The sequence below is a fragment of the Lethenteron reissneri genome, chromosome 24 (assembly GCF_015708825.2).
Source record: "Lethenteron reissneri isolate LAM-NWPU_2019-01 chromosome 24, ASM1570882v1, whole genome shotgun sequence".
NCBI lineage: Eukaryota > Metazoa > Chordata > Hyperoartia > Petromyzontiformes > Petromyzontidae > Lethenteron > Lethenteron reissneri.
Window position 1 is genome coordinate 309,533 of NC_083802.1, and position 27,936 is coordinate 337,468.

At 54.5% G+C, this 27,936-nt stretch overlaps 1 protein-coding gene across 1 annotated transcript; it reads right to left on the reverse strand.

Moving 5' to 3' along the window:
• Positions 1-3,309: 3,309 nt before the first annotated feature.
• On the reverse strand, positions 3,310-27,832 carry LOC133346366 (hippocampus abundant transcript 1 protein-like). Its single transcript, XM_061557865.1, has 12 exons — positions 27,669-27,832; positions 21,374-21,469; positions 20,106-20,168; positions 17,581-17,708; positions 14,231-14,345; positions 12,640-12,858; positions 12,052-12,165; positions 11,317-11,388; positions 10,459-10,571; positions 9,275-9,372; positions 6,174-6,337; positions 3,310-5,636 (listed from the first exon to the last, which is right to left on the reverse strand). Exons 1-12 carry the CDS (start codon positions 27,753-27,755, stop codon positions 5,301-5,303), a joined length of 1,605 nt encoding a protein of 534 aa, XP_061413849.1. The 5' UTR covers positions 27,756-27,832; the 3' UTR covers positions 3,310-5,300.
• Positions 27,833-27,936: the final 104 nt, after the last annotated feature.

The window sequence follows — 27,936 nt, forward strand, 5'->3', positions numbered from 1 at the left end:
TGCGAGTCTTTGGGTCTCTGTGTGAGTCTTTGGGTCTCTGTGCGAGTCTATGGGTCTCTGTGTGAGTCTATGGGTCTCTGTGCGAGTCTATGGGTCTCTGTGCGAGTCTATGGGTATCTGTGTGAGTATGGTCTCTGTGTGAGTCTATGGGTCTCTGTGTGAGTCTATGGGTCTCTGTGCGAGTCTATGGGTCTCTGTGCGAGTCTATGGGTCTCTGTGCGAGTCTATGGGTCTCCGTGTGAGTCTATGGATCTCTGTGTGAATCTATGGGTCTCTGCATGAATCTATGGGTCTCTGTGTGAGTCTGTGGGTCTCTATGCGAGTCTATGGGTCTCTGTGCGAGTCTATGGGTCTCTGTGTGAGTATATGGGTCTCTGTGTGAGTCTATGGGTCTCTGTGTGAGTCTATGGGTCTCTGTGTGTCTACGGGTCTCTGTGTGAGTCTATGTGTCTCTGTGTGAGTCTATGGGTCTCTGTGTGAGTCTATGGGTCTCCGTGTGAGTCTATGGATCTCTGTGTGAATCTATGGGTCTCTGGGTGAATCTATGGGTCTCTGTGTGAGTCTGTGGGTCTCTATGCGAGTCTATGGGTCTCTGTGCGAGTCTATGGGTCTCTGTGTGAGTCTATGGGTCTCTGTGTGAGTCTATGGATCTATGTGTGAGTCTATGGGTCTCTGTGTGAGTCTATGGATCTCTGTTTGAGTCTATGGGTCTCTGTGTGAGTCTATGGGTCTCTGTGTGTCTACGGGTCTCTGTGTGAGTCTATGGGTCTCTGTGTGAGTCTATGGGTCTCTGTGTGAGTCTATGGGTCTCTGTGCGAGTCTATGGGTCTCTGTGTATGTCTGGATGTTGAACTTTTTTCGCACCGTACGTAGCCAACCGTGCTAATCAGAGGTGCGGCGGGGGGGGGACAATAAACCTGTGTAACGATGAGTCGACCTGGACACAGAAGCGTCACCTTGCATCATCAATACCAACACACTCGACATTCGCTACCAAGTGCCGGTGAGGTCACCACGGCGCCTGTGCCAGGCCAGGTGCACTTTGAGGCCATCACGTGAAGTGTCAAAGGCTCGCCGCTGACAGGTCTCGGGACAGACTCGGCAGGTGCCATGGGTTGGCTGACTGAGATGACCGGTAGATGCACCACCAGCTGTACCCTCCTACTGTGCCAGGCTAGGTGCAGGAGGTCACGGGACAGACCCTGCAGGTGCCATGGGTTGGCTGACTGAGATGACCAGTAGATGCACCACCAGCTGTACCCTCCTACTGTGCCAGGCTAGGTGCAGGTCACAGGACAGACCCGGCAGGTGCCATGGGTTGGCTGACTGAGATAACCGGTAGATGCACCACCAGCTGTACCCTCCTACTGTGCCAGGCTAGGTGCAGGTCACAGGACGGACCCGGCAGGTGCCATGGGTTGGCTGACTGAGATGACCGGTAGATGCACCACCAGCTGTACCCTCCTACTTTGCCAGGCTAGGTGCAGGAGGTCACGGGACAGACCCTGCAGGTGCCATGGATTGGCTGACTGAGATGACCGGTAGATGCACCACCAGCTGTACCCTACTGTGCCAGGCTAGGTGCAGGAGGTCACGGGACAGACCCGCCAGGTGCCATGGGTTGGCTGACCGAGATGACCGGTAGATGAACCACCAGCTGTACCCTCCTACTGTGCCAGGCTAGGTGCAGGAGGTCACAGGACAGACCCGGCAGGTGCCATGGGTTGGCTGACCGAGATGACCGGTAGATGCACCACCAGCTGTACCCTCCTACTGTGCCAGGCTAGGTGTAGGAGGTCACGGGACAGACCCGGCAGGTGCCATGGGTTGGCTGACTGAGATGACCGGTAGATGCACCACCAGCTGTACCCCCTTGCACACACACAATCACATTCATGTGTTTTGCTCTGTCTTCCACGTTCAACGAAAAAAATATTCCCTGCGCGCCAAGTCAATTCTCACATTCACCGCCTACCCAGCCCCTCTTAAGGGGGGAGCGCCGTGGTGGCTAGGAGATGTTAACTACCTCGCCTGGCATGCAGGAGGTCGAGAGTTCGATCGCGGACGGATGGGGTGGTCGGTGGGTGGTCGGTGGGTGGGCGGATGGCACAGCATTCAGCACTACGAACCCGGCGTAGACCAGAGTTCGAATCCCGCTCACGGCCAAAACCGGTGGCGATAATCCGAACAGGTCTTGGGCCTCCTGCCCTAGGTCAACTCGGCCTCAAATGAGTACCTGGTGCGGTGCGTAGTAAACATCACCACTGGGGAGACAAAGGTGGCCGGGCGTGCGTGGTGCTGGCCACCCACCCCCCATGTGCCCTGCCGGCCTTCATAGGCGCTGCTACTCGCTAACAGCACTTGCCCCAACAGTCTGTTAGAGGCTACACGGGGGAACTTTGTCTCCTTCATAGTTGCTGCTGCTACTCGCTAACAGCACTTGCCCCAACAGTCTGTTAGAGGCTACACGGGGGACCTTTGTCTGTCTCCTTCATAGGCGCTGCTGCTGCTACTCGCTAACAGCACTTGCCCCGACAGTCTGTTAGAGGCTACACGGGGGACCTTTGTCTTTGTCTCCTTCATAGGCGCTGCTGCTGCTACTCGCTAACAGCACTTGCCCCGACAGTCGGTTAGAGGCTACACGGGGGATCTTTGTCTCCTTCATAGGCGCTGCTGCTGCTACTCGCTAACAGCACTTGCCCCAACAGTCTGTTAGAGGCTACACGGGGGATCTTTGTCTCCTTCATAGGCGCTGCTGCTGCTACTCGCTAACAGCACTTGCCCCGACAGTCTGTTAGAGGCTACACGGGGGATCTTTGTCTCCTTCATAGGTGCTGCTACTCGCTAACAGCACTTGCCCCGACAGTCTGTTAGAGGCTACACGGGGGATCTTTGTCTCCTTCATAGGTGCTGCTACTCGCTAACAGCACTTGCCCCGACAGTCTGTTAGAGGCTACACGGGGGATCTTTGTCTCCTTCATAGGCGCTGCTGCTGCTACTCGCTAACAGCACTTGCCCCGACAGTCTGTTAGAGGCTACACGGGGGATCTTTGTCTCCTTCATAGGCGCTGCTGCTGCTACTTGCCCCGACAGTCCGGGACCTACCAGACACCTGTGAACAAGAGTTTCATAGGTCATCAAATTCTCCACCCTCCGCCCCCCCCAACCCCACAACTCCTCAAGTCCAAACAAAGAATAAGCCACCAACATGCAGGGCCCAGATAACACTGCAAAATAAACGAAAGTCAAAACAAACAAAATCGAAAAAAAAAATGTAAGCAACAAAAAAATATTTGAGATGGTTTTTTTTTTTATTTCTTTACACGCGATTTCTTTTTTTTTTTTCAAGTTTTATTTTAAACACGGGGAGGAAATGCGATTATAATTTATACGTTCACTTTCTCTCTGTGCCGAATCGAGCTTCCGATCGCGTTCCGCGAACGGACGGGCTCCCTTCCTGAGCCTCGCGCACGAGCACAACCTACCCACGACGGAGGGGGGGGGGACAAAAAATAACGCGAAACACATTTGAAGCCGCAAGACGTTCCTGGAGACCAACACGAACGAGAGAGAACGGCACCCACGACGTCACGCGGCCTCGCCGGTGGTGCCGCTCCGTGCGACGATCGCACTGCACGCAACCACCACCACCACCACCCCGGGGTTCACGCAGCCCGCACACAAAGACAAAAGTTCCCCCCCACCCCCGTAGAGGCTTTAACAGACTGTCGGGGCAAGTGCTGCAGTACCTACTGAAGGCCGTCGGCACGGAAGGGGGTGGGTGGCCAGCAACCACGCACCACGCCCGACCGCCTTTGTCTCCCCAGTGGCGATGTTTTTTACACACCGCACCCAGGTACTCATTCGAGGGCTGAGTCGACCTAGGGGAGGCCCAGGACCGGTTCGGATAATCGTCACCGTTGTTGGTGGGTGGCCGTGAGCGGGAATCGAGAAATCGGGTCGACGCCGGGTTCGTAGAGCAGCGCGCTAACCGCTGCACCACCGCTCCCCACACATGCACCATCCCCCTCCACGCGCCACCCACAAACCAAGCGACCACCAGGTCTGCCTGTGCTCACGCGCACACCCACTTACACGCACGGCACGGCCTGCCAAACACATGTGCAACTTCGCTCTGGAATTGTCCCCGCAGAAGAAAGTGTAAACCTTAGCGGGGGGCGGGCAGCCGGGCGGGCACGTGCACGCACACGCACGCACGCGCACACACGCACGCGCACACACACGCACACACGCACGCTCGCTCTCGATGTGCGGCGACAACGTCAAAGAGAAATATTAAAAAACGACCTGGAAAAAAAACGCAGGTTCTGGGAAGTCATTCCACTGGGACTGGGCCACGTTTTTTTTTGTTTTTTCGCCGTCGACCGAAGGGGGTTAATCGGCCGGCATCGGCCCCTTCTCTTGGAGGCCACCGCCATCATCATCACCGCCACCGACGCCGCCATCACCGTCACACGTTCCGTCACGGTGGGATTTGCGAGCGGACGCGACGGCAAGAGCGTGGCTGCGGGGAAAAAAACTAAACGACGCGTCTCTGAGCCGGTCATTTGTCACGTCGCGCGAAAAGGCTGAGCTGCTGCTGCTGCCGCTGCTGCCGTATCCCCGTGGTGGTGGTGGTCGTGGTGGTGGTGGTGGTCGTGATGGTGGTGGTGGTGGTATCGGAGCCACGGTAGGAACCCCAATGGCCAGTCAGAGGTAGCGGGTCCACGCGCGCGCAGACTGTAGTAACATCTCCTGGTTTTTGCGATCTGCTAGGAGGACTGGCATATTTTTTGCCTTGTTATTTATTCATGTTGTTATGTCGTTTAATTACCACGGAAAGCCTCACTGTGAGATTCAAGACAGTGTTGTTGTTGTTGTTGTTTTTATTATCATTACTTACACAGGGGAGGGCTCTGGCCTACATCGGGACGTCTTGGCCAATTCCTCGAGTCGACACGAGAGATTTTTGTTGTCGCCGTTGTAAATCCGCGCGAGACCAAAACAAACCAGGACTATGAACACGCACCACACATACCGGGAGGGGGGGGCGAGGCGGGGGGGGGAGATGGGACAACAACAACAACAACACTCGAAACTCCACACGGGTGGATCCGACGATCCGATAACAATCCGTTGCACGAAAATGGCAGCTTCAGCGTGCGCGCGGATGACGGAGGTCGGGCGCTGGAATCTTTCCCCGAAAACTTTGCCGACCCCGGTTGACCTCCACCCCCCCTCCTCCTCCCACGCCAACCCCCCACCGTCCATTGGTCAAAGAGCGTCCGGCGCGCCAGCCGTCACACGGAGCTGTCTTGCAGCAGCGGCTCCTCGCCCTCCGTCGCGAGGGGGGAGTGCGTGTCCTCCTCCGAGTGGCCCAGCGCCATCTCCCCCACGTGCTGGTGGTGCTGCTGCTGCTGGTGCTGATGCTGCTGCTGCTGCTGGTGCTGCTGCTGGTGGTGGTGGAGGAGCCCGTGGTGTTGTTGGTGGTGGTGGTGGTGGCGCCGGTGGTGGCCGACGGCGCCTCCGGCCTGCGCCCCGGATCCCGCCGGCCTCTCCGGGATGAAGAGCGCCACCAGCAGCGCCAGCAGCACGGAGCAGGCGCCGAACAGGAACGGGGGGCCTGGGATGATGGTCTGGGGGGGCGAGCGGGCGAGGGGGATGTGAGCTCGCGACGATCCGATCGCAAGCCGCTCGCTCGCCTCTCCGCTGAGCCGCCCGAAGGGAACGCAACGAAGCAGGCAATGACGGTGACACTGACAACACTGCACACAGCGTCGTCATCGTCGTCGCCACCAACCGCCGCGACCGTCACCACCACCACAATCACCATCACCACCACCGTCACCACCACCAACCACCGTCACCGTCACCAACCACCAGTGCCATCAACACCACCACCATCACCGTCACCACCACCACCACCAACCACCGTCACCACTACCAACCACCACCCTCACCACCACCAACCACCATCACCCACCACCACCAACACCAACCACCATCACCACCACCACCACCGTCACCATCACCAACCACCATCACCGTCACCACCACCACCAACCACCGTCACCAACCATCATCATCACCATCATCATCAACCACCACCCTCACCACCCCCAACACCACCAACCACCCTCACCACCACCCATCACCACCACCCACCCACCCACCTTGTCGCTGGCGGCGGGCACGTCCGCCCTGCTGGGGTCGGCGCTGTCCCCGGCCGGCACCTCGTCGAGCTCCACGTGGAAGAGGTAGAAGATGAAGCCGTAGAGGGCTGGGCCCAGCCCGTTGCACAGCCCCCGAATCCCCGTCACCATGCCCTGCACCACGCCTGTGGCAACGCGGCGGGAGAAGGGCGGGGGGCAGTTGTTATATTCTTAGGTTTTTTTTTTTCTAGAATGAAAGGGGCAGTTGTTGTTTAACCACCACCTGGTAAGGCCCTTACCGAGCTGCTGTGTTAGCTGTTTTGTCAGAATCAAGTGGTTCTAGATTTGAAGCTTTCGTGACTGCAAGGATTCATACTCTTAGTTATTTCGGTAAAGTCACCACGTAGGTAAAAAATGAAATTAAAATTAATAAAAAATAAAACAATAAAATCACGACGTTTCGGAGGCAACACAAGTCTCCGTCATCAGGTGGGACCGTCACAGCCACATTTGCTGCATCAAGTGATGCAGCAAATGTGGCTGTGAAGTGATGCAGCAAATCTGGCTGTGACGGTCCCACCTGATGACGAAGACTTGTGTTGCCTCCGAAACGTCGTGATTTTATTATTTTATTTTTTATGAATTTTAATTTCATTTTTTACCTACGTGACTTTACCGAAAGAACTAAGAGTAAGAATCAAGTGGCTTGTCATCATCATCACCGCGTGGGAAATTCATAGCTGCAGCCGAATACGTGCAACGTCGATTCTAAATGTGGAGGGAGAAAAACCGGAGGACCCCGGAGAAAAATCCACGTAACCACGGGGAGACAGCGAGAGAAACACGCAGACTCCAGCAGGTATTGTCAGGGTCGGGATGGAACCCACGACCTCCTGTATACCAGGCGAGGTAGTCAACATCTCGCCACATGCGGCTCTCTAAGGGACTGCTTTGCGACGTTGTTTATTGAGGACCCATCACCATCTCCTACTCACGTTGCATTGTGCACCTCTTGATATACTGAGGTTTGTTTTTTTTACAGAATTCGAAACAAATTAAATCGCTCTTCTTGTTATTTTGGTTTTTTTTTCCCGATGCCTGCTCTAAGAATTTGTTAGGTTCTGCTACTCGCTAACGGCACTTGCCCCAACAGTCTGTTAGAGGCTACACGGGGGATCTTTGTCTGTCTCCTTCACAGGCGCTGCTGCTACTCGCTAACAGCACTTGCCCCAACAGTCTGTTAGAGGCTACACGGGGGATCTTTGTCTGTCTCCTTCACAGGCGCTGCTGCTACACGCTAACAGCACTTGCCCCAACAGTCTGTTAGAGGCTACACGGGGGATCTTTGTCTGTCTCCTTCACAGGCGCTGCTGCTACACGCTAACAGCACTTGCCCCAACAGTCTGCTAGAGGCTACACGGGGGATCTTTGTCCGTCTCCTTCACAGGCGCTGCTGCTACACGCTAACAGCACTTGCCCCAACAGTCTGTTAGAGGCTACACGGGGGATCTTTGTCTGTCTCCTTCACAGGCGCTGCTGCTACACGCTAACAGCACTTGCCCCAACAGTCTGCTAGAGGCTACACGGGGGATCTTTGTCCGTCTCCTTCACAGGCGCTGCTGCTACACGCTAACAGCACTTGCCCCAACAGTCTGTTAGAGGCTACACGGGGGATCTTTGTCTGTCTCCTTCACAGGCGCTGCTGCTACACGCTAACAGCACTTGCCCCAACAGTCTGTTAGAGGCTACACGGGGGATCTTTGTCCGTCTCCTGCACAGGTGCTGCTGCTACACGCTAACAGCACTTGCCCCAACAGTCTGTTAGAGGCTACACGGGGGATCTTTGTCTGTCTCCTTCACAGGCGCTGCTGCTACACGCTAACAGCACTTGCCCCAACAGTCTGCTAGAGGCTACATGGGGGATTTTTGTCCGTCTCCTTCACAGGTGCTGCTACTCGCTAACAGCACTTTCCCCAAGAGGCTATTAAGGCTTTACGGTGGGGGGGGGGGATCGATAATGGAGGTTTTTGTTGGGTTAGATCGCGTCAATATAAATGTGTGTCGGGGAACCCGGCACCAACACCCGACAACAGCCAATCAAGTAAGGTGGGGTGTATCACGTGGCCAATTCGTTACTAGTTCAGCTCCCACCGGTTGTGTGCTGGAGAGTAAACCCACCACGACATTTACAACTCGAGGGCCGTGACGTTTCGCCGGCGATGACATTTACACGCTCCAACCCGTAAAAAAAACTTGACTCTGGATATTATCGGTCGCAAAAGCCGCCTGCTACGTGTTCATCTATACGGGGGATCTTTGTCCCGTGCGCTTTGTGGCACAGACCTCCTGCACCTAGCCTGGCACAGCGGGGAGCGCAGCTGGCGCATCCGCCGGTCATCTCAGTCGGTCAACCCCACAAGGCATTTGCTGGCTCTCTCCCGTGACCTGCACCTAGCCTGGCACAGCGGGGAGCACAGCTGGTGCATCCGCCGGTCATCTCAGTCGGTCAACCCCACAAGGCATTTGCTGGTTCTCTCCCATGACCTCCTGCACCTAGCCTGGCACAGCGGGAAGCACAGCTGGTGAATCAACCGGTCATCTCAGTCGGTCAACCCCACAAGGCATTTGCTGGTTCTCTCCCGTGACCTGCACCTAGCCTGGCACAGCGGGAAGCACAGCTGGTGCAACCGCCGGTCATCTCAGTCGGTCAACCCCACAAGGCATTTGCTGGTTCTCTCCCGAGGCCTCCTGCCAGCCAGCAAGCGAGAGCCTTCGACGCTTCACAGAAACGCCATCGAAGTGCGCCTGGGCCTGGCACAGGTGCTGTGGTCGTGACGTCGGTGGCGAACCGCTGTTGTTGTCGTTATGCTTGCATACGTGCGTGAGTGCGTACGTGAGTGCGTACGTGAGTGCGTACGTGAGTGCGTACGTGAGTGCGTACGTGAGTGCGTGCGTGAGTGCGTGCGTGAGTGAATGGGTGAGTGTACATGTGCGAGTGAGTGCGTGCGAGTGCATGAGCGAGTGAGTGCTTGCGTGAGCGCGTGCATGAGCGAGTGAGCGAGTGCGTGCATGTGTGTGCGTGAGTGCGCGTGCGTGAGTGCGCGCGTGCGTGCGTTCCTCACCTTGTTGGTCGGCGTCGGCGTTTCGCGACACCAGCGCCGACACGGCCGGGAAGGTGATGCTGGACATGGCGGCCACAGCGCCGGACGCCCACATCATCCTGGCAACACAAAGACAAAGGGGCACCCACGCCCCAGTGTAGCCTTTAACAGACCGTTTAGTGGTGTTAAAACTCAACGAGGCGGCCTGGCTACAAATGATAGCTCAACAAAGGCCTTCAAGAGTGTCCTCCCGCAGAGGCCTTCTCCACACAAACACGCAAAACAAAGACAAAGGTCCCCCCGTGTGGCCTCAACAGACTGACAGGGGCAAGTGCTGTTAGCGAGTAGCAGTGCCTACGAAGGCCGGCACGGCGGCACGCGAGGGGGCTGGGTGACCAGCACCGCGCCTGGCCGGCTTTGTCTCCCCCAGGTGGCGATATTTACGCATCGCACCAGGTACTCATTTGAGGCCAAGTTGACCTAGGAGATGACCCTGGACCGCTTCAGACAATCGGCGCCGGTGTTGGCCCGTTGAGCGTGAATCGAACGTGGGTCACCGGGTTTGTAGTGCAACGCGTACCGCTCCCAAAACGCACACCAAGAGCCGCCATTCGCCACGAAGTCACAGGGACATCAACACGGCACCTGTGCCAGGCCAGGTGCACTTTGAGGCCATGTGAAGTGTCAAAGGCTCGCTGCTGGCAGGAGGTCACGGGACAGATCCAGCAGGTACCATGGGGGTGGCTGACTGTGATGACTGGTAGACGCACCGCTAGCTGTACCCCCTACTGTGCCAACTTGCTGCATTTTATCCGCCCGGCGCTCTCCGCACGTTGTTGTGAGCAACGTCGCTCCTCTGCCCTCCCGTTGTTGTTGTAAAAAGTGACCGTCTCCAACTGCCCAGTCGTGGCATCCTTTACGAGCCTCCTCCGCACACACACACGCACGCACGCACGCACACACACACACACACGCACGCACGCACACACGCACGCACGCACGCACGCACACACACACACACACGCACGCATGCACACACACACACACGCACGCACGCATGCACACACACACACACGCACGCACGCATGCACACACACACACACGCACGCACGCATGCACACACACACGCACGCACACACACGCACGCACACACGCACGCACACACGCACGCACACACACACACACGCACACACACACACACGCACCAGGGCTGGGAGCCGAAGCCGTAGCACGTGAGTTGCACCATCTGGAAGACCAGGCCAAGCAGAATGGTGTTCTTGTTCCCGATGGAGCGCATGAGGGCGCTGAGCACCAGCGTCTAGACGCGCAGGGATGCACGGGGGGACACGCGGAGACACGCGCGGGAAAACGGGGGTATCGGCAATCAGCACAGAGGCACGGGGAACACGCGGCGAACACGCGGGGGACACAAAGGGAAACCGGGAGACACGGGAGAATACAGGGAGACGTGCGGAGACACAGGGAGATCAGCACAGACGCACGGGGACACACGGGGACACACGGGGACACACGGGGACACACGGGGACACACGGGGACACACGGGGACACAAACAGAGATGCAGGCGGGACGCACGGGAACACACGGGGTCACACGGGGACACACGGGGACACACGGGGTCACACGGGGAGACACGGGGAGACACGGGGACACACGGGGTCACACGGGGAGACACGGGGAGACACGGGGACACACGGGGTCACACGGGGAGACACGGGGAGACACGGGGACACAAACAGAGATGCAGGCGGGACGCACGGGAACACACGGGGTCACACGGGGACACACGGGGACACACGGGGTCACACGGGGAGACACGGGGAGACACGGGGACAAAAAGGGGGCACACGGGGAGACACGGGGAGACACGGGGACACACGGGGTCACACGGGGAGACACGGGGAGACACGGGGACACAAACAGAGATGCAGGCGGGACGCACGGGAACTCGTAGAGGGCACACGGGTACACGGGGACACACTGCGACAGTGGGACACGGAGACACACGGAGACACACGGGGGACGCGCAGGCTTCTGTCCCACCTGAGCGATGATGGACAGGATGCCCAGCACGGCAATGAACGCGGCGACGCTTTCGGAGGAGAACTTCATCACCTGCACACGCACACACGTACACACACACACACGTATACACGTGTATACACACACGTACACACACACACAAACGTGTCATGGAACCCACCACCACCACCCGACACAGCCAACCGGTAAGGGGGTTTGTCACGTAAACAATATCGTGCCAGGTCGTTCCAAGTTCAGCACTAACCGGTTGTGCGTTGGGAGAGTAAAACCCACCACAACATTTGCAATTGGACCACAAGCACTGCTCTCTCCCATAACGCGGCGGAAGTAGTTGCGTCGCTGAAGAACGCCGCGGCGTCATGGACAAATCGCGTTGTAATAATTGGTCTATAACGTAGGGGGGTAAAGTGCGGTACGCGATAATGCGTGAAGTGCGCAACGCAGGGGACGAACAGAGACCGAGGCGCGCGTGCGGTAGCGTCTAGAAGGACCATCCCGATGCCATGCAGACAACGGCCGTCACGGACCCATAATTCCTAACTCGCACGACGCAGTGCTTCCGTTCGCTCGATCGCGGTTACTATATCCAATTCGCATCCGCGTTTTTTCAACAAACGCGTCATTAAAACCGCACGCGGCGTCACAGGAGAACAGAACGCACGACGTTCGCCCGGCGATATGCCGGAGTTGTGAGCGCACACACCCCGAGCGAGCGAGTGAGCGTGCGCGCCTCACCTGGCGCAGGTAGAGGAAGAAGCTGGAGTACTGGCCGGCCTCGGGCAGGTAGGAGAGCAGCACCGTGATGCAGATGAGCAGCACCGTCGAGTCCTGGCCGACCTTGCGCAGGGACTAGAGACGGCACGCGGGCACACACACACACACAGAGGTCGCTCGCTCACTCACCCAGCATCTCGCTTACTCACCGAACAGCTCGCCAAGCAGCTCGCTCACTCACTCACCGAACAGCTCGCTCACTCATCGAACAGCTCACTCGCTCGCTCACTCACCCGCTCATTCACATGCCCCCCCCCACCACCCCCCTCACCACCACCACCCCCCCCACCACGCCCACCTCCCCCCCACCACCTCCAAACCACCATCCTTCCCAACCGTGACCCAACGCGCCGGAGCACTGTTATTTCGCTAGTGGAGCTCGCTCGCGTAACAACAATAAGTAAAAAATCGCGTTGCGAGAAAACGGACGTTTAAACAAAAAACAAATGGGACGTTAATAACTTTTTCACGGCCTTGGAAGGGCCGCGGTGGCCTGGGCCCACTCGTGCCGGGCCCAGCTGGAGCCCGGGGGGGGGGGGGGGGCCTCACCGCGAAGGGGTCGGCCTGCTCCCACGAGATGGGGGCCCCCCACGAGGCGGGCCGCATCTTCTCGGGCAGCGACTCTGGCACGGCGGCGAGCACGAAGGCGATGTCCAGCAGCGCCACGGCGGTGGCCAGCGCCACCACCAGCCCGTCGCCGTACGCCTCGCTCAGGTACGCGCCGATCGCCGGGCTCGTCACCAGGCTCGCCGCAAACGTCGCCGACACCTGGGTTTGGGGGTGTGTGGATGTGGGTTTGGGTGGATTTGGGTGGGTGGGTGTGGGTGGGTGTGTAGGTTTGGGTGGGTGTGTAGGTTTGGGTGGGTGTGGGTGGGTGTGTAGGTTTGGGTGGGTGTGGGTGGGTGGGTTTGGGTGGTTGTGGGCGAGTAGGTGGGTTTGGGTGGGTGTGTAGGTTTGGGTGGGTGGTGTGGGTGGGTTTGGGTGGGTGTGGGTGGGTGTGGGTGGGTTTGGGTGGGTTTGGGTGGATTTGGGTGGGTGGGTGTGTAGGTTTGGGTGGGTGTGTAGGTTTGGGTGGGTGTGGGTGGGTTTGGGTGGATTTGGGTGGGTGTGTAGGTTTGGGTGTGTAGGTTTGGGTGGGTGGTGTGGGTGGGTGTGTAGGTTTGAGTGGTATGGGTGGGTGTGGGTAGGTTTGGGTGGGTGGGGATGGGTGGGTTTATGTGGATGTGCGAGAGTAGGTGGGTTTGGGTGGTTTTCAATGCGTAGGTGGGTGGGTCAGTGGGTGGTTGGGTGAGTGAGTGGGGGGTGGGGGTAGAGGGGTGGGTGGGTTTGAGTCGGAAGGTGGATTTGGTTGGGTTTGGGTGAGTGGGTGGTTGGGTCAGTGGTGGTTGGGTCAGTGGGTGGGGAGGTGGGTGGAGATGTGGGTGGAGGGATGGGTGGGGAGGGGGTGTACGTTAGCGTGTGCACATCACAGCTGTCCATCTTAATACATGTGTGTGCGCGTGTGTCTGTCCCGTGACCTCCTGCCAGCAGCGAGCCTCCGATACTTCACGTGACAGCCTCAAAGTGCACCTGGCCTGGCACAGTGGTGATGTCCCTGTCACTTCGTGGCGAATGGCGGCTCTTGGTATTGGTGTGCGTGTTGGGAGCGGTAGTGTCGCGCGGTTTAGGGAACTGCGCTACGAACCCGGCGACCAGAGTTCAATTCCCACTCACGGCCCACAGTGACGATTATCTGACCCGGTCCTGGGCCTCCCCTAGGTCGACTCAACCTCAAATGAGTACCCCGGTGCCTCGCGTAAGAACATCGCCACTCGGGGCGTGGTGCTGGCCACCCACCCCCCTCATGTTGCCGTTCCGGCCTTCGTAGGTGCTGCTCGCTCACCGAACTTGCCCCAGCAGCCTGCTAGGGCTACACGGGGGACCTCCGTCTGCGTAACGCGGGCAGGCGAGCGGGCGCGTCTCACCAGGCCGTACGCCGTGCTGCTCGCCCACAGAACTTGCCCCAGCAGCCTGCTAGGGCTACACGGGGGATCTGTGTCTGCGTAACGCGGGCAGGCGAGCAAGCGAGCGAGCGGGCGGGCGAGCGTGCGGGCGGGCGAGCGGGCGGGCGAGCGGGCGGGCAAGCGTGCGCGAGTCTCACCAGGCCGTACGCCGTGCTGCGCTCGTGCTCGGCCGTGACGTCCGCCACGTAGGCGAACACCACGGAGAAGGTGACCGAGAAGATCCCGGAGATGGAGATCACGGCAAAGTACCACCTGTGCAACCGGGCACCACGGGCACCGCCGCACACACACGTGTCTCTCTATGCCGTGCGTATAGAGTGTGTGTGTGCTGTGTGTATAGTGTGTGTATGCTGTGCGTATAGTGTGTGTATGCCGTGTGTATAGTGTGTGTGCTGTGTGTATAGTGTGTGTGTGCTGTGTGTATAGTGTGTGTGTGTGCTGTGCGTATAGTGTGTGTATGCCGTGTGTATAGTGTGTGTGCTGTGTGTATAGTGTGTGTGTGCCGTGTGTATAGTGTGTGTGTGCTGTGTGTATAGTGTGTGTGTATGCCATGTGTATAGTGTGTGTGTATGCCGTGTGTATAGAGTGTGTGTGTGCCGTGTGTATAGTGTGTGTGTGTGCTGTGTGTATAGTGTGTGTGCTGTGTGTATAGTGTGTGTATGCTGTGTGTATAGTGTGTGTGTGCTGTGTGTATAGTGTGTGTATGCTGTGTATATAGTGTGTGTGTGTGCCGTGTGTATAGTGTGTGTGTGTGCTGTGCGTATAGTGTGTGTATGCTGTGCGTATAGTGTGTGTGTGTGCTGTGTGTATAGTGTGTGTATGCCGTGTGTATAGTGTGTGTGTATGCTGTGCGTATAGTGTGTGTATGCCGTGTGTATAGTGTGTGTGCTGTGCGTATAGTGTGTGTATGCTGTGTGTATAGTGTGTGTGTGTGCTGTGTGTATAGTGTGTGTATGCCGTGTGTATAGTGTGTGTGTATGCCGTGTGTATAGTGTGTGTGTGTGCTGTGCGTATAGTGTGTGTATGCTGTGCGTATAGTGTGTGTGTGTGCTGTGCGTATAGTGTGTGTATGCTGTGTGCATAGTGTGTGTGTGTGTGTGCTGTGTGTATAGTGTGTGTATGCCGTGTGTATAGAGTGTGTGTATGCTGTGCGTATAGAGTGTGTGTATGCTGTGCGTATAGTGTGTGTATGCTGTGTGTATAGTGTGTGTGTGTGCTGTGTGTATAGTGTGTGTATGCCGTGTGTATAGTGTGTGTGTATGCCGTGTGTATAGTGTGTGTGTGCCGTGCGTATAGAGTGTGTGTGTGCTGTGTGTATAGTGTGTGTGTGTGCCGTGTGTATAGTGTGTGTGTGCTGTGCGTATAGAGTGTGTGTGTGCTCTGCGTATAGTGTGTGTGTGCTGTGTGTGTGCTGTGCGTATAGAGTGTGTGTGTGCCGTGTGTATAGTGTGTGTGTGTGCCGTGTGTATAGAGTGTGTGTGTGCTGTGCGTATAGAGTGTGTGTGTGCTGTGCGTATAGTGTGTGTGTGTGCTGTGCATATAGAGTGTGTATGCCGTGCGTATAGAGTGTGTGTGTGCCGTGCGTATAGTGTGTGTGTATGCTGTGCGTATAGAGTGTGTGTGTGCCGTGTGTATAGTGTGTGTGTATGCCGTGCGTATAGAGTGTGTGTGTGCCGTGCGTATAGAGTGTGTGTGTGCCGTGCGTATAGTGTGTGTGTGCTGTGCGTATAGTGTGTGTGTGCCGTGCGTATAGAGTGTGTGTGTGCCGTGTGTATAGTGTGTGTGTATGCCGTGCGTATAGAGTGTGTGTATGCTGTGTGTATAGTGTCTGTGTGCCGTGCGTATAGTGTGTGTGTGCTGTGCGTATAGTGTGTGTGTGTGCTGTGTGTATAGAGTGTGTATGCCATGCGTATAGAGTGTGTATGCCGTGTGTATAGTGTGTGTGTACTGTGCATATGCTGTGCGTATAGAGTCTGTATGCTGTGCGTATAGTGTGTGTGTGTATACTGTGCATATGATGGGGGTATGCCGTGCGTATGCCGTGCGTATGCCGTGCGTAAGCTGTGTGTATGCCGTGTGTAAGCTGTGTGTATAGGGTGTGTGTGTGTATAGGGTGCATGTATGCCATGTGTATAGAGTGTGTGTGTATATAGGGTGTGCGCGTGTGTGTATAGGGTGTGCGTGTGTGTATAGGGTGCATGTATGCCATGTGTATAGAGTGTGTGTGTGTATAGGGTTTGTGTGTGTATAGGGTGTGCGCGTGTGTGTGTATAGGGTCCATGTATGCCATGTGTATAGAGTGTGTGTATAGGGTGTGTGTGTGTATAGGGTGTGTGTGTGTATAGGGTGCATGTATGCCATGTGTATAGAGTGTGTGTATAGGGGGGTGTGTGTATAGGGTGTGTGTGTGTATAGGGTGCATGTATGCCATGTGTATAGAGTGTGTGTGTATATAGGGTGTGCGCGTGTGCGTATAGGGTGTGCGTGTGTGTATAGGGTGCATGTATGCCATGTGTATAGAGTGTGTGTGTGTATAGGGTTTGTGTGTGTATAGGGTGTGCGCGTGTGTGTGTATAGGGTCCATGTATGCCATGTGTATAGAGTGTGTGTATAGGGGGGTGTGTGTATAGGGTGTGTGTGTGTATAGGGTGCATGTATGCCATGTGTATAGAGTGTGTGTGTATATAGGGTGTGCGCGTGTGCGTATAGGGTGTGCGTGTGTGTATAGGGTGCATGTATGCCATGTGTATAGAGTGTGTGTGTGTATAGGGTTTGTGTGTGTATAGGGTGTGCGCGTGTGTGTGTATAGGGTCCATGTATGCCATGTGTATAGAGTGTGTGTATAGGGGGGTGTGTGTATAGGGTGTGTGTGTGTATACGGTGTGTGTATGCCATGTGTATAGAGTGTGTGTGTATATAGGGTGTGCGCGTGTGTTTATAGGGTGTGCGTGTGTGTATAGGGTGCATGTATGCCATGTGTATAGAGTGTGTGTGTGTATAGGGTTTGTGTGTGTATAGGGTGTGCGCGTGTGTGTGTATAGGGTCCATGTATGCCATGTGTATAGAGTGTGTGTATAGGGTGTGTGTGTGTATAGGGTGTGTGTGTGTATAGGGTGCATGTATGCCATGTGTATAGAGTGTGTGTGTGTATAGGGTGTGCGCGTGTGTGTATAGGGTGTGCGTGTGTGTATAGGGTGCATGTATGCCATGTGTATAGAGTGTGTGTGTGTGTATAGGGTGTGCGCGTGTGTGTGTGTATAGGGTGTGTGTGTGTATAGGGTGTGTGTGTATAGGGTGTGTGTGTGTGTATAGGGTGTGCGCGTGTTTGTGTATAGGGTGTGTGTGTATAGGGTGTGCGCGCGTGTGTGTATAGGGTGCGTGTATGCCGTGCGTAATGCCGTACGTATAGGGCGTGCGTGCGCGTGCGTGCGCGTGCGTGTGTGCGTGCGTGCGTGCGTGCGTGTGCGTGCGTGTGCGTGCACCGTACCAGGGGCTAATCTTCATGAGCGGGATCGGGGCGCAGGTGAAGAAGACGGTGAGCAGCAGGAAGGACTTGCGGCCCCACACGTCCGACAGGGCCCCGATCAGCGGGGCGCTCAGGAACGACAGCAGCCCCTACCGTGGGTGGGGGGGGGGGGGGGTCATGAGGGGAGGGAGAGGTGAGGGGAGGCACGCGGGAGGGAGAGGGGGGGGGGCCATGGGGGAGGGAGAGGGGGGGGGGTTATGGGAGAGGGAGAGAGGTGAGGGGAGGCACGCGGGAGGGAGAGAGGGGGGGGAGTCATGGTGGAGGGAGAGAGGGGAGGGGGGGCCATGGGGGAGGGAGAGAGGGGAGGGGGGGCCATGGGGGAGGGAGAGGGGGGGGTCATGGGAGAGGGAGAGAGGGGAGGGGAGGCACGCGGGAGGGAGATAGGGGGGGGTCACGGGAGAGAGAGAGGGGAGGGGGGGCCATGGGGGAGAGAGAGTTGAGGGGAGGCACGCGGGAGGGAGAGGTGAGGGGGGGTCACGGGGGAGAGGAGGGAGGGGGGGTCACGGTGGAGGGAGAGAGGGGAGGGGAGGCACGTGGGAGGGAGAGAGGGGGGGGGGTCACGGTGATGCACACGGAGTTGCAGGGACGTGTCTTGTCCAGATAAAATAAAGTAAAACGACAAGGATATACGAGTCAAGTGGGCAATGTTAGTCTATGGGCAATGTTAGTCTATGGGTAATGTTAGTCTATGGGCAATGTTAGTCTATGAGCAATGTTAGTCTATGGGCAATGTTACTCTATGGCCAGGCAATGTAAGTCTAGATGCCACTGGTTCTTCACGTTCTGCAGATGTAGATGCCACTGGTTCTTCACGTTCTGCAGATGTAGATGCCACTGGTTCTTCACGTTCTGTAGATGGAGATGCCACTGGTTCTTCACGTTCTGCAGATGTAGATGCCACTGGTTCTTCACGTTCTGTAGATGTAGATGCCACTGGTTCTTCACGTTCTGCAGATGTAGATGCCACTGGTTCTTCACGTTCTGCAGATGTAGATGCCACTGGTGCTTCACGTTCTGTAGATGTAGATGCCACTGGTTCTTCACGTTCTGCAGATGTAGATGCCACTGGTTCTTCACGTTCTGTAGATGGAGATGCCACTGGTTCTTCACGTTCTGCAGATGTAGATGCCACTGGTTCTTCACGTTCTGCAGATGTAGATGCCACTGGTTCTTCACGTTCTGCAGATGTAGATGCCACTGGTGCTTCACGTTCTGTAGATGTAGATGCCACTGGTTCTTCACGTTCTGTAGATGGAGATGCCACTGGTTCTTCACATTGTGCAGATGTAGATGCCACTGGTTCTTCACGTTCTGCAGATGTAGATGCCACTGGTTCTTCACGTTCTGCAGATGTAGATGCCACCACCGCCGTCTATTGCCCGACGGTTGAACTTACGACTCTCGGTTCGGCGACTGGACATTACGGACCAGATTTGTTCGTATCTCTGAAAGTTCGTAAGTCGAATGTTCGCGAGTAGCAGAGTCCCTGTACTATGTAAACAGACGAGGATATATACGATGTCGAACGCAAGTGCAAAGTAACGTTCTTATGAATCGCTACGATTACGTTTTTGTTTGTTTAAATCCGCAGAGGCGGAATGCTCTACGGGTTTTTTGTTTCTCCTCCCCCTCAATGGGAAATGAACCTCGCGATTTGCAAAAGGATCAAAAGCTCGAGGTCACACGGGAGGCTAACCGACGCTCGTGCCACGCATGGTCAGCTGCCATCGGTGGCGGGGGAGGTGGGGGGGGGCGGGCGGTGGGGATCGCCCTAGGCCTAAACAATAACACAAACCACAACCGGCCATTGGGACGGTTGAGATGAAGTGAGGTGAGACGTGGTGCAAAGTGCGCTGTGGTGACGAGCCCGGGGACGCTGAAGCAACGCCACCGCCCCCTCCCGCCCGCCCCGTAAGCGCGCAAAATCCTTTGTAACCTCGCGTCAACAGCCGTGGCACGCACACACGCACTCACGAGCGGTCAGGTGTGCGTTTTCAGGCTGGCGTGTTCATGCATGCGTGTTCAAGCGTGCGTGTTTGTGCATGTTCAAACGTGCATGCGTGTTCGTGCATGTTCAAACGTGCGTGCGTGTTCAAGCGTGAGTGTTCGTGTATGTTCAAACGTGCGTGCGTGTTCATGCGTGCCTGTTTCTAATTTTCTTTGCATGTTCAAGCGTGCGCGTTCAAGCCTTCTTGCGTGTTCAAGCATGACCGCCTGTTCAAGCGTGCCTGTTCAAGCATGTGTGTTCAAGCATGCCTGCCTGTTCATACATGCCTGCCTGTTCAAGCATGCCTGCCTGTTCAAGCGTACGTGTTCCATCGTGAGTGTTCAAGCGTTCATGCACATTCACGCATGCCTGCCTGTTCAAGCGTGCCTGTTCAAGCATGTGTGTTCAAGCGTGCGTGCGTGTTCAAGCGTGCGTGTTCCATCGTGCATGTTCAAGCGTGCGTGTTCAAGCGTGCGCGTTCAAGCGTGCGCGTGCGTACCTTCACGCCCTGTATGAGCCCGTTCATGAGGAATGTGTGCTGCGGGAATGTCTCGTGAAGAACCTTTAGAAAGACACACGACCCAACAAGGCGGCCCAAGCCACGACCAAACTGCGGTGAGGAATGGGTTTCGACGATTTGACAACCGCGCTGTGGAATCCCACTTATGCGACAGTGACAGAGGCGGTGGTGGCTGCGACAGCGTTGTTGATTATACGGATGGTGGTGGTAGTTAGGGTGGTGGCGTTGATGTCGGTGGTCGTGACGGTGGCAGTGTCGGCGATGAATGCGGATGGCGGCCGGGGTATTTGACGTTAGCGAGTGATGGTATTCTATGGCGGTGGTGACGGTGGAGGTTTTACAGCGGTAGCGGTGATCTCAGCCATGCCGCGGACGATGGAATATACCGTGGTGCTGATGTCGCCGATGGTGATAACATTGCTGATATGATTTGAGCGTGACAGCGTTCAGTACTGGGGATATTACTGATGTTATTAATTCATTATGCCATTTTATTATGGCGGCAGTGGTGCAGTAACAGCGCTAACCGTGGTTGAAGTGGCGGTGGTGATGTCTGCAGTGGTACCGATGTTGGTAGTGACAGTGATGACGATGATGATGGCGACAATGATGGCGTTAAGACGAGCGTGACGATGGCAGTAGTGATCGAACAGATGGTGCTGCTGCTGATGGCGGTTGCAGCGAGACTGCTGATGATGATGGTGGCAAAGATGTCGATTGCAGCAGCGACAGTGACGCTGCTGTTACCGACAGCAGCGATGATGGCGGCAGTGAAGTTCAGTTGATGACAGTGCCAATGGTGATGGTAGTGATAGTGATGGTGCGGATGACGATGGCAATGATGCCAATAACAACAGACGACAATAACGGTGCTGTCAGTGATGGCAACGATGACGGCGGTAGTAGCCCGACTGCAGGTACTGGTAAGCATAACAGCGATGGCAGTGACAACCATTATGGTGGTGATGACGATGACGACATCGACGACGACAACGACGATGACGACATCGATGACGACATCGATGACGACGACGACAACGATGACGACATCGATGACGACATCAATGACGATGACGACATCGATGACGATGACGATATCGATGACGATGACGACATCGATGACGATGATGACATCTATGACGACATCGATGACGACGACGACGACATCGACGACGATGACGACATCGATGACGACATCGATGACGATGACGACAACAACACGTTAGAGGAGGGGCGGGCCGTCTCACCGTGAGCGTGGGGGCCGTGAGGAGGCCCCATGCGAAGAACTCGAGGAAGATGACGATGACAGCGTGGTACACACTCGGCTGTCCAAACCCCTGGGGCTGAATGCACACACACGCACGCAACGCACACACACGCACGCAACGCACACACACACACGCACAAAAGACAACGATCCCCCGTGTAATCTTAACAGACTGTTGGGGTGCTGTTAGCGAGTAGCACCTATGAAGGCCGGCACGGCACACGAGGGGGTGGGTGGCCAGCACAACGCCCGACGGCCTTTGTCTCCCCAGTGGCGATGTTTTTACACACCGAACCAGTTGACTCATTTGAGGCTGAGAGGACCTAGGGGAGGCCCAGGACCGGTTCAGACAATCGTCACTGATGTTGGCCGTGAGCGTTAACCGCTACCACTACCGCTCCCCACGCACACATACACAGCCCGTCACGCGATAAATACGACTTCCATATGGCAGAAGCGCTTCTGAAAGCCCGTGATGCAGTGTGCGAGTCCAAGGGTCTCTGTGTGATGAGTGTATGGGTTAGTATAGGTCTGTGTGATCAGTCCATGGGTTTCTATGGGTCTCTGTGTGATGAGTCTATGGGTTTCTATGGGTCTCTGTGTGATGAGTCTATGGGTTTCTATGGGTCTCTGTGTGATGAGTCTATGGGTTTCTATGGGTTTCTATGGGTTTCTATGGGTCTCTGTGTGATGAGTCCATGTGTTTCTATGGGTCTCTGTGTGATGAGTCCATGGGTTTCTATGGGTCTGTGTGATGAGTCCATGGGTTTGTATCGGTCTGTGTGATAAGTCTATGGGTTTCTATGGGTCTCTGTGTGATGAGTCTATGGATTTCTATGGGTATCTGTGTGATGAGTCCATGGGTTTATATGGGTCTCTGTGTGATGAGTCTATGGGTTTCTATGGGTCTCTGTGATGAGTCTATGGGTTTTTATGGGTCTCTGTGTGATGAGTATATGGGTTTCTATGGGTCTCTGTGTGATGAGTCTATGGGTTTCTATGGGTCTCTGTGTGATGAGTCTATGGGTTTCTATGGGTCTCTGTGTGATGAGTCCATGGGTTTCTATGGGTCTGTGTGATGAATTTATGGGTTTCTATGGGTCTCTGTGTGATGAGTCTATGGGTTTCTATGGGTTTATATGGGTCTCTGTGTGATGAGTCTATGGGTTGCTATGGGTTTATATGGGTCTCTGTGTGATGAGTCTATGGGTTGCTATGGGTTTATATGGGTCTCTGTGTGATGAGTCTATGGGTTGCTATGGGTTTATATGGGTCTCTGTGTGATGAGTCTATGGGTTGCTATGGGTTTATATGGGTCTCTGTGTGATGAGTCTATGGGTTGCTATGGGTTTCTATGGGTCTCTGTGTGCGGGTCCATGTGATGATAAGCCACGTCGTTGTGCTATCATTTGTGGTTCTTGTTGCTTCTGAATAGGAGCTCAGTAAATCAAAAATAGCAAAGTCTTAGTTTAGTTTTAATTCTATTTATTTCATCAAATCACATAGGATTATTGCATTTATCTTGTAACGAATGTTCAAACTGACCTCTATTGACATGAATTAATTTAGGAAAATGTTTCGCGTAAGATTACAGGTGTGCTCTTTTGAACATTCATCGAGCTTCAAATTAGCACCTCGGCCTTAAAATGGTGTTGTGTTCATTTGAAGCTTTCCTGACTGCAGGAATCCATCCTCTTTTCGACGTTTCGGGCGCAACACAAGCGTCCATCATCAGGTGGGAAAGCTGTGACCTGCTGCTGATGATGCAGACGGTTTTAAAAAGGTTTAAAACAGTCTGCATCAGCAGCAGACCGTGATCTCTCTCTCTCTCTCTCCGTGGTGGTCACCTGGATTTTTCTCCGGGTCGTCCGGTTTTTCCCTCCACATTTAGAATCAACGTCACGAGTTTTAGAGGATTTGGCCGCAATACATTTCCACGTGAGATTATGATAAGGCACTCTCGTTAAGCTGTCATTTGTGATGGCCAGGTCACTGCATAAAAACAGTTATACAGCTCAGTGGGCCTTACCTGGTAAAATAAAAGAGATTAATAGATTAGTTTACAATAAATCATATTCAAAAGTGCTATTCCTCCTATGTTGAAAAAGTTCAGACTACATGGGTTCCGAAATGGGTCCATAGTTTGGGTTGCATGGCCAAAGCCGCAATACTGTGGCTTGTCTTTAATGTACCTCTATGTATCTCTGTGTGTCTCGTTGGCTCTCTATGGGCCTCTGTATCTCCGTAAGTCTCTATGGGTTTACTGTACGGTCAATAGTTTGGAGTTGCATGGCCACAACCGCATTACTGTGGCTTGTGTCTATAATTTTCCATCCATTAAGGAGATGTGCACATTGGACCGTTGCTGATGTTCTGATGCAGTTGATGGCTGCACCAGTGGTGAGTCGGTGGGTGACTGGGTGAGTGAGGGAGTTGACGGTTACATCAGTGGTCAGTGGGTGGGTGGGTGACTGGGTGAGTGAGTGAGGGAGTTGATGGTTACATCAGTGGTGAGTGGGTGACTGGGATAGTGAGTCAGTGAGCTGATGGTTATACGAGTAGTGTCTACGAAGGTGTGCGATTGTCAATTTGCACTTATTGACTGAACCCATTTCAGGAATAGTGTCAGCAATTAAATGCAATCGTTTAACAACAATAATCACGGGTATGACGATGTTTTGCGAAACGGACGATAAGACACACGGGATCGTAGGAGTGTCGCTGTATCGCCACAAACATAACGTCACAGATAGCCGGTCGAAACGTTCCAACGTCCTAATAAATAAGCCGGTAAAATGGCATTTCTGCGTCTGTCTGCCGTCCTCATTGGGCAATTCTCTCGCGTGATTCTTTGCTCAAAATGGACATTGCCACAGTGCTCATGTGGCAATGCGGGAGGTGAGTCTATTCATGGGGCAGACATTGCAGACTTCCACCGCAAAGTGGTGCCGTACTCATTTTAAACGACCCTGGGAGGGGAATGATGGAGCAGCAAGTCAACCTCCCTCCGTCCCTCCCTCCCTCACCAGGATTTGAACTCGCAACCTTCCGTTTGCGAGCCACCTGGCCGGTTTATTGAAGCCGAGCCAATATTTACCGAGCTTCCACTGTCACAGAAACTATCGTAAAATTACCGCGATAAGTGGGCCCTCCCCCGGCAAAAGTGCACGAGGAAAAATTTCCACCACAGGTCAGAGGTCGCAAACGGGTACCATATCGTGTAGGGTACGGGTACCCGATTGTGACCTCTGGGATGAAGCCATGTTGCAGGCGTGGGTAGGTTGATTCTAGGAACTTGAATTGTTAGAAGAGACAAGACGTTGGGAAATGAGTGAGAAACGGTGACTCGCCAGTGACTCACAGCCTATCAGTACCCGTACCCGGCCGCACCAGGGTCGCAAATGGGTACCCGTACCTGTACCCGGCCGGGTACGGGTAGCCGGGTATCGGGTAGGGTACGGGTATCGGGTACCCGGTTGCGACCTCTGCCACAGGTCGGGCATATGAAGTGCCACACGGACACAATATTTTTGACACCACGGGAAATTCGTTCGTTCCCTTTCTCAGTCCGCTTGCCCTGGGCGAGAGTCGCGGTGGCAGCAGCATGTTGAGTAGTGGCGGTCCTGACCTCCCTTTCCCTGGCGACAGGCTAGCACTAACTACACTATACACTACGATACATTACTACACTGTACGATACTGGAATGAATATACACTACTACACTACGAGGCAATGCTGCCCGGTAAAGTTGAAGGGGGAACCACCTCCACTAATTTCCACAGGAAATGTTTTTCTCATTTATACACTAAAAACTAAACGATTTTTTTCTTATTTAACCAGGTGAAGGGCCCAACGAGCTTCATAGCTTTTTTTCAGCAGCGACCTGGCTATCACAAATGATAGCTCAACGAAGTGGGATCATCATCATCATCATGTGGGAATTTATAGCGGCAGCAAAATACTCTTGAACGCGTGACGTTCAATGTAAATGCGGAGGGGAAAAAAACGGAGGACCTCGGAGTAAAATCCACGCAACCACGTGGAGAGAAACACGCAAACTCCAAATATACAGCAGGCTGTAATGCCGCAGTATGGACCTGAAAACTCAATTTCCCTGGACAAGTATACGGAGTAAACCGTACGCGTTGACACGGCGTGTCGTTAACCCATGCATCCGAGCACCCTCAGCGTTCTGCTTCACGAATGTTGACACTCGCTGTGGCCTCGTGTACAATTGTGGCCACTGACCAAGAGAGAAACAAACGACCGCCAACACGCACGTACAACAATTTAACAAAATAGTGTGCGGAGCGGATGGTAATCTCACTGCTCTGAACAACAGCTGTCAAACAACAACGTCCGTTTGTTGTTGTCTACGGAGACATTTCACTTTTCTTTTTGAAAAATGCGGAAGCCGACCGGGCTGGCTAAGCGGTGGTGGCAATTCCACATTCCCAGGGCGGGGGACGAGTCTCTTCGTACGAGCAACCACCGTCGACTACCCTGCGAAGTGGTACCTCATTTACCGACCCCCGGAGGGATGGATGATTGGCTACACTGCTTGCAGGTCAACTCGGCTGAAAAATGTCAAATCCAGTGGGCAGCAACTCCTCTCGGGTGCCCTCGCTCGGTGAAGGCCTCCTCTAGGTCTACTCAGCCTGAAATAAGCATCTGGTTAATAACTTCCCCTGCCCCCCCCCCCCCTCATCTGTACTTCCTTGAGGTCGATTAAGACTTGAAATAAGACCTCGTTACCCCATATCGTGTCAACCCACACGGTTTACTCCGTGTTCTTCTTGTACAAGGAAATTGAGTTTTCAGGTCCACACGGCGGCGTGACAGACGTTTCAATACGGGCAAGACGAAATGTTTCGTGTCTATTTGTTCGTGTTTCTCTCCTTGTGATGGGGACTTTGTAGGATGAACGTTGAGATGTATAAGGACACACGTGGTGACCAATAAGATCTGTAGTAAGGTAGGGCACTGATAAGGGGTTGACAGGTATGTAGTAGTGTACAGTAGTGTAGTGTGTATAGTGTAGTGTATAGTAGTGTAGTGTGTAGTGTACAGTAGTGTAGTGTGTATAGTGGAGTGTATAGTAGTGTAGTGTGTAGTGTATAGTAGTGTAGTGTATAGTAGTGTAGTGTATAGTGTAATGTATAGTAGTGTAGTGTATAGTAGTGTAGTGTATAGTAGTGGAGTGTATAGTAGTGTAGTGTATAGCAGTGTAGTGTATAGTAGTGTAGTGTATATGATGAACGTTGAGATGTAGCCAACAACGCTATGAATTGGGTTGACAGGTACGTAGTAGTGTATAGTAGTGTAATGTATAGTAGTGTATAGTGTAGTGTAAAAGGGGGTTGACAGGGACGTAGTAGTGTATAGTGTAGTGTATAGTAGTGTAGTGTACAAGGGGGTTGACAGGTACGTAGTAGTGTATAGTAGTGTAGTGTATAGTAGTGTAGTGTATAGTGTAGTGTATAGTAGCGGTGTATAGTAGTGTAGTGTATAATAGAGTGTACAAGGGGGTTGACAGGTACGTAGTAGTGTATAGTAGTGTAGTGTATAGTAGTGTAGTGTATAGTAGTGTAGTGTACAAGGGGGTTGACAGGTACGTAGTAGTGTATAGTAGTGTATAGTGTAGTGTATAGTAGTGTATAGTATAGTGTATAGTGTAGTGTACAAGGGGGTTGACAGGGACGTAGTGTACCTCCTCAGAATTCGTCCTCGTATCGAATCACTCTCAGTGCCTCGTGTAGGTCGCCTCGGACTGAACAGAGAGACTCACTCCTGCCCCCCTCTCGCCTAAAATAAAAGTTGCTCCCCAGTTGTGGTGGGAGGAGGCAATTTAGCAGAAATACCCGTCTCTCTTTCCCTCTGAGGCAAACCATAACCAATTGTTGTTGTCGTTGTTATAATCACAACGTTCAAATGTATTTACGGCGTCTTGCAAACACCTCCACGAACGATTTCCCGACGAGTTACACGGCGTAGGCCTCCGACTGGGGACCCCCCCCCTCTCTCCTCGTTGGCCGCGGCTCGCCGCGCACCTCGACCCGGCCGAGCCGCGCTAGGCAAGACCGAGGCCGCATCCACGGAGGCCCAAGAAGTCGGACTCGACGACGGCGGCGGCGGCCAACCAACGAACGAACGGGGAAAGGCACCGGGGGGCAGCAACAACAACAGCAACAACAACAACAGCAGCAACAACAACAACCGCCCCGATCTTTATATATTTTTAAACAAAATAATAAAAACGTCTTTAGTGCCTCACCGTGCCGCCGTCCTTGATGATGAGCTTCTTGGCGAGCATCACGCTGCGGTTGAGTCGCTGCTTCTTCTTCTTGTTCGACTGCAACATCCTCGCCCCGTCACTTATTTACCTCAACATCGTTGTGGCGAGCGCTGATGGCGCGTTCAGAGGATGAGGGGTGGGGGTCGGGGGGGTGGGGGGGCGGGGGGGGGCGGGGGGGGGCGGGGGGTGGGGGGAAAGGGGAACCTGAGAAACGCGCGGTCGGAACGCGGGAACGTCATCGCACGTT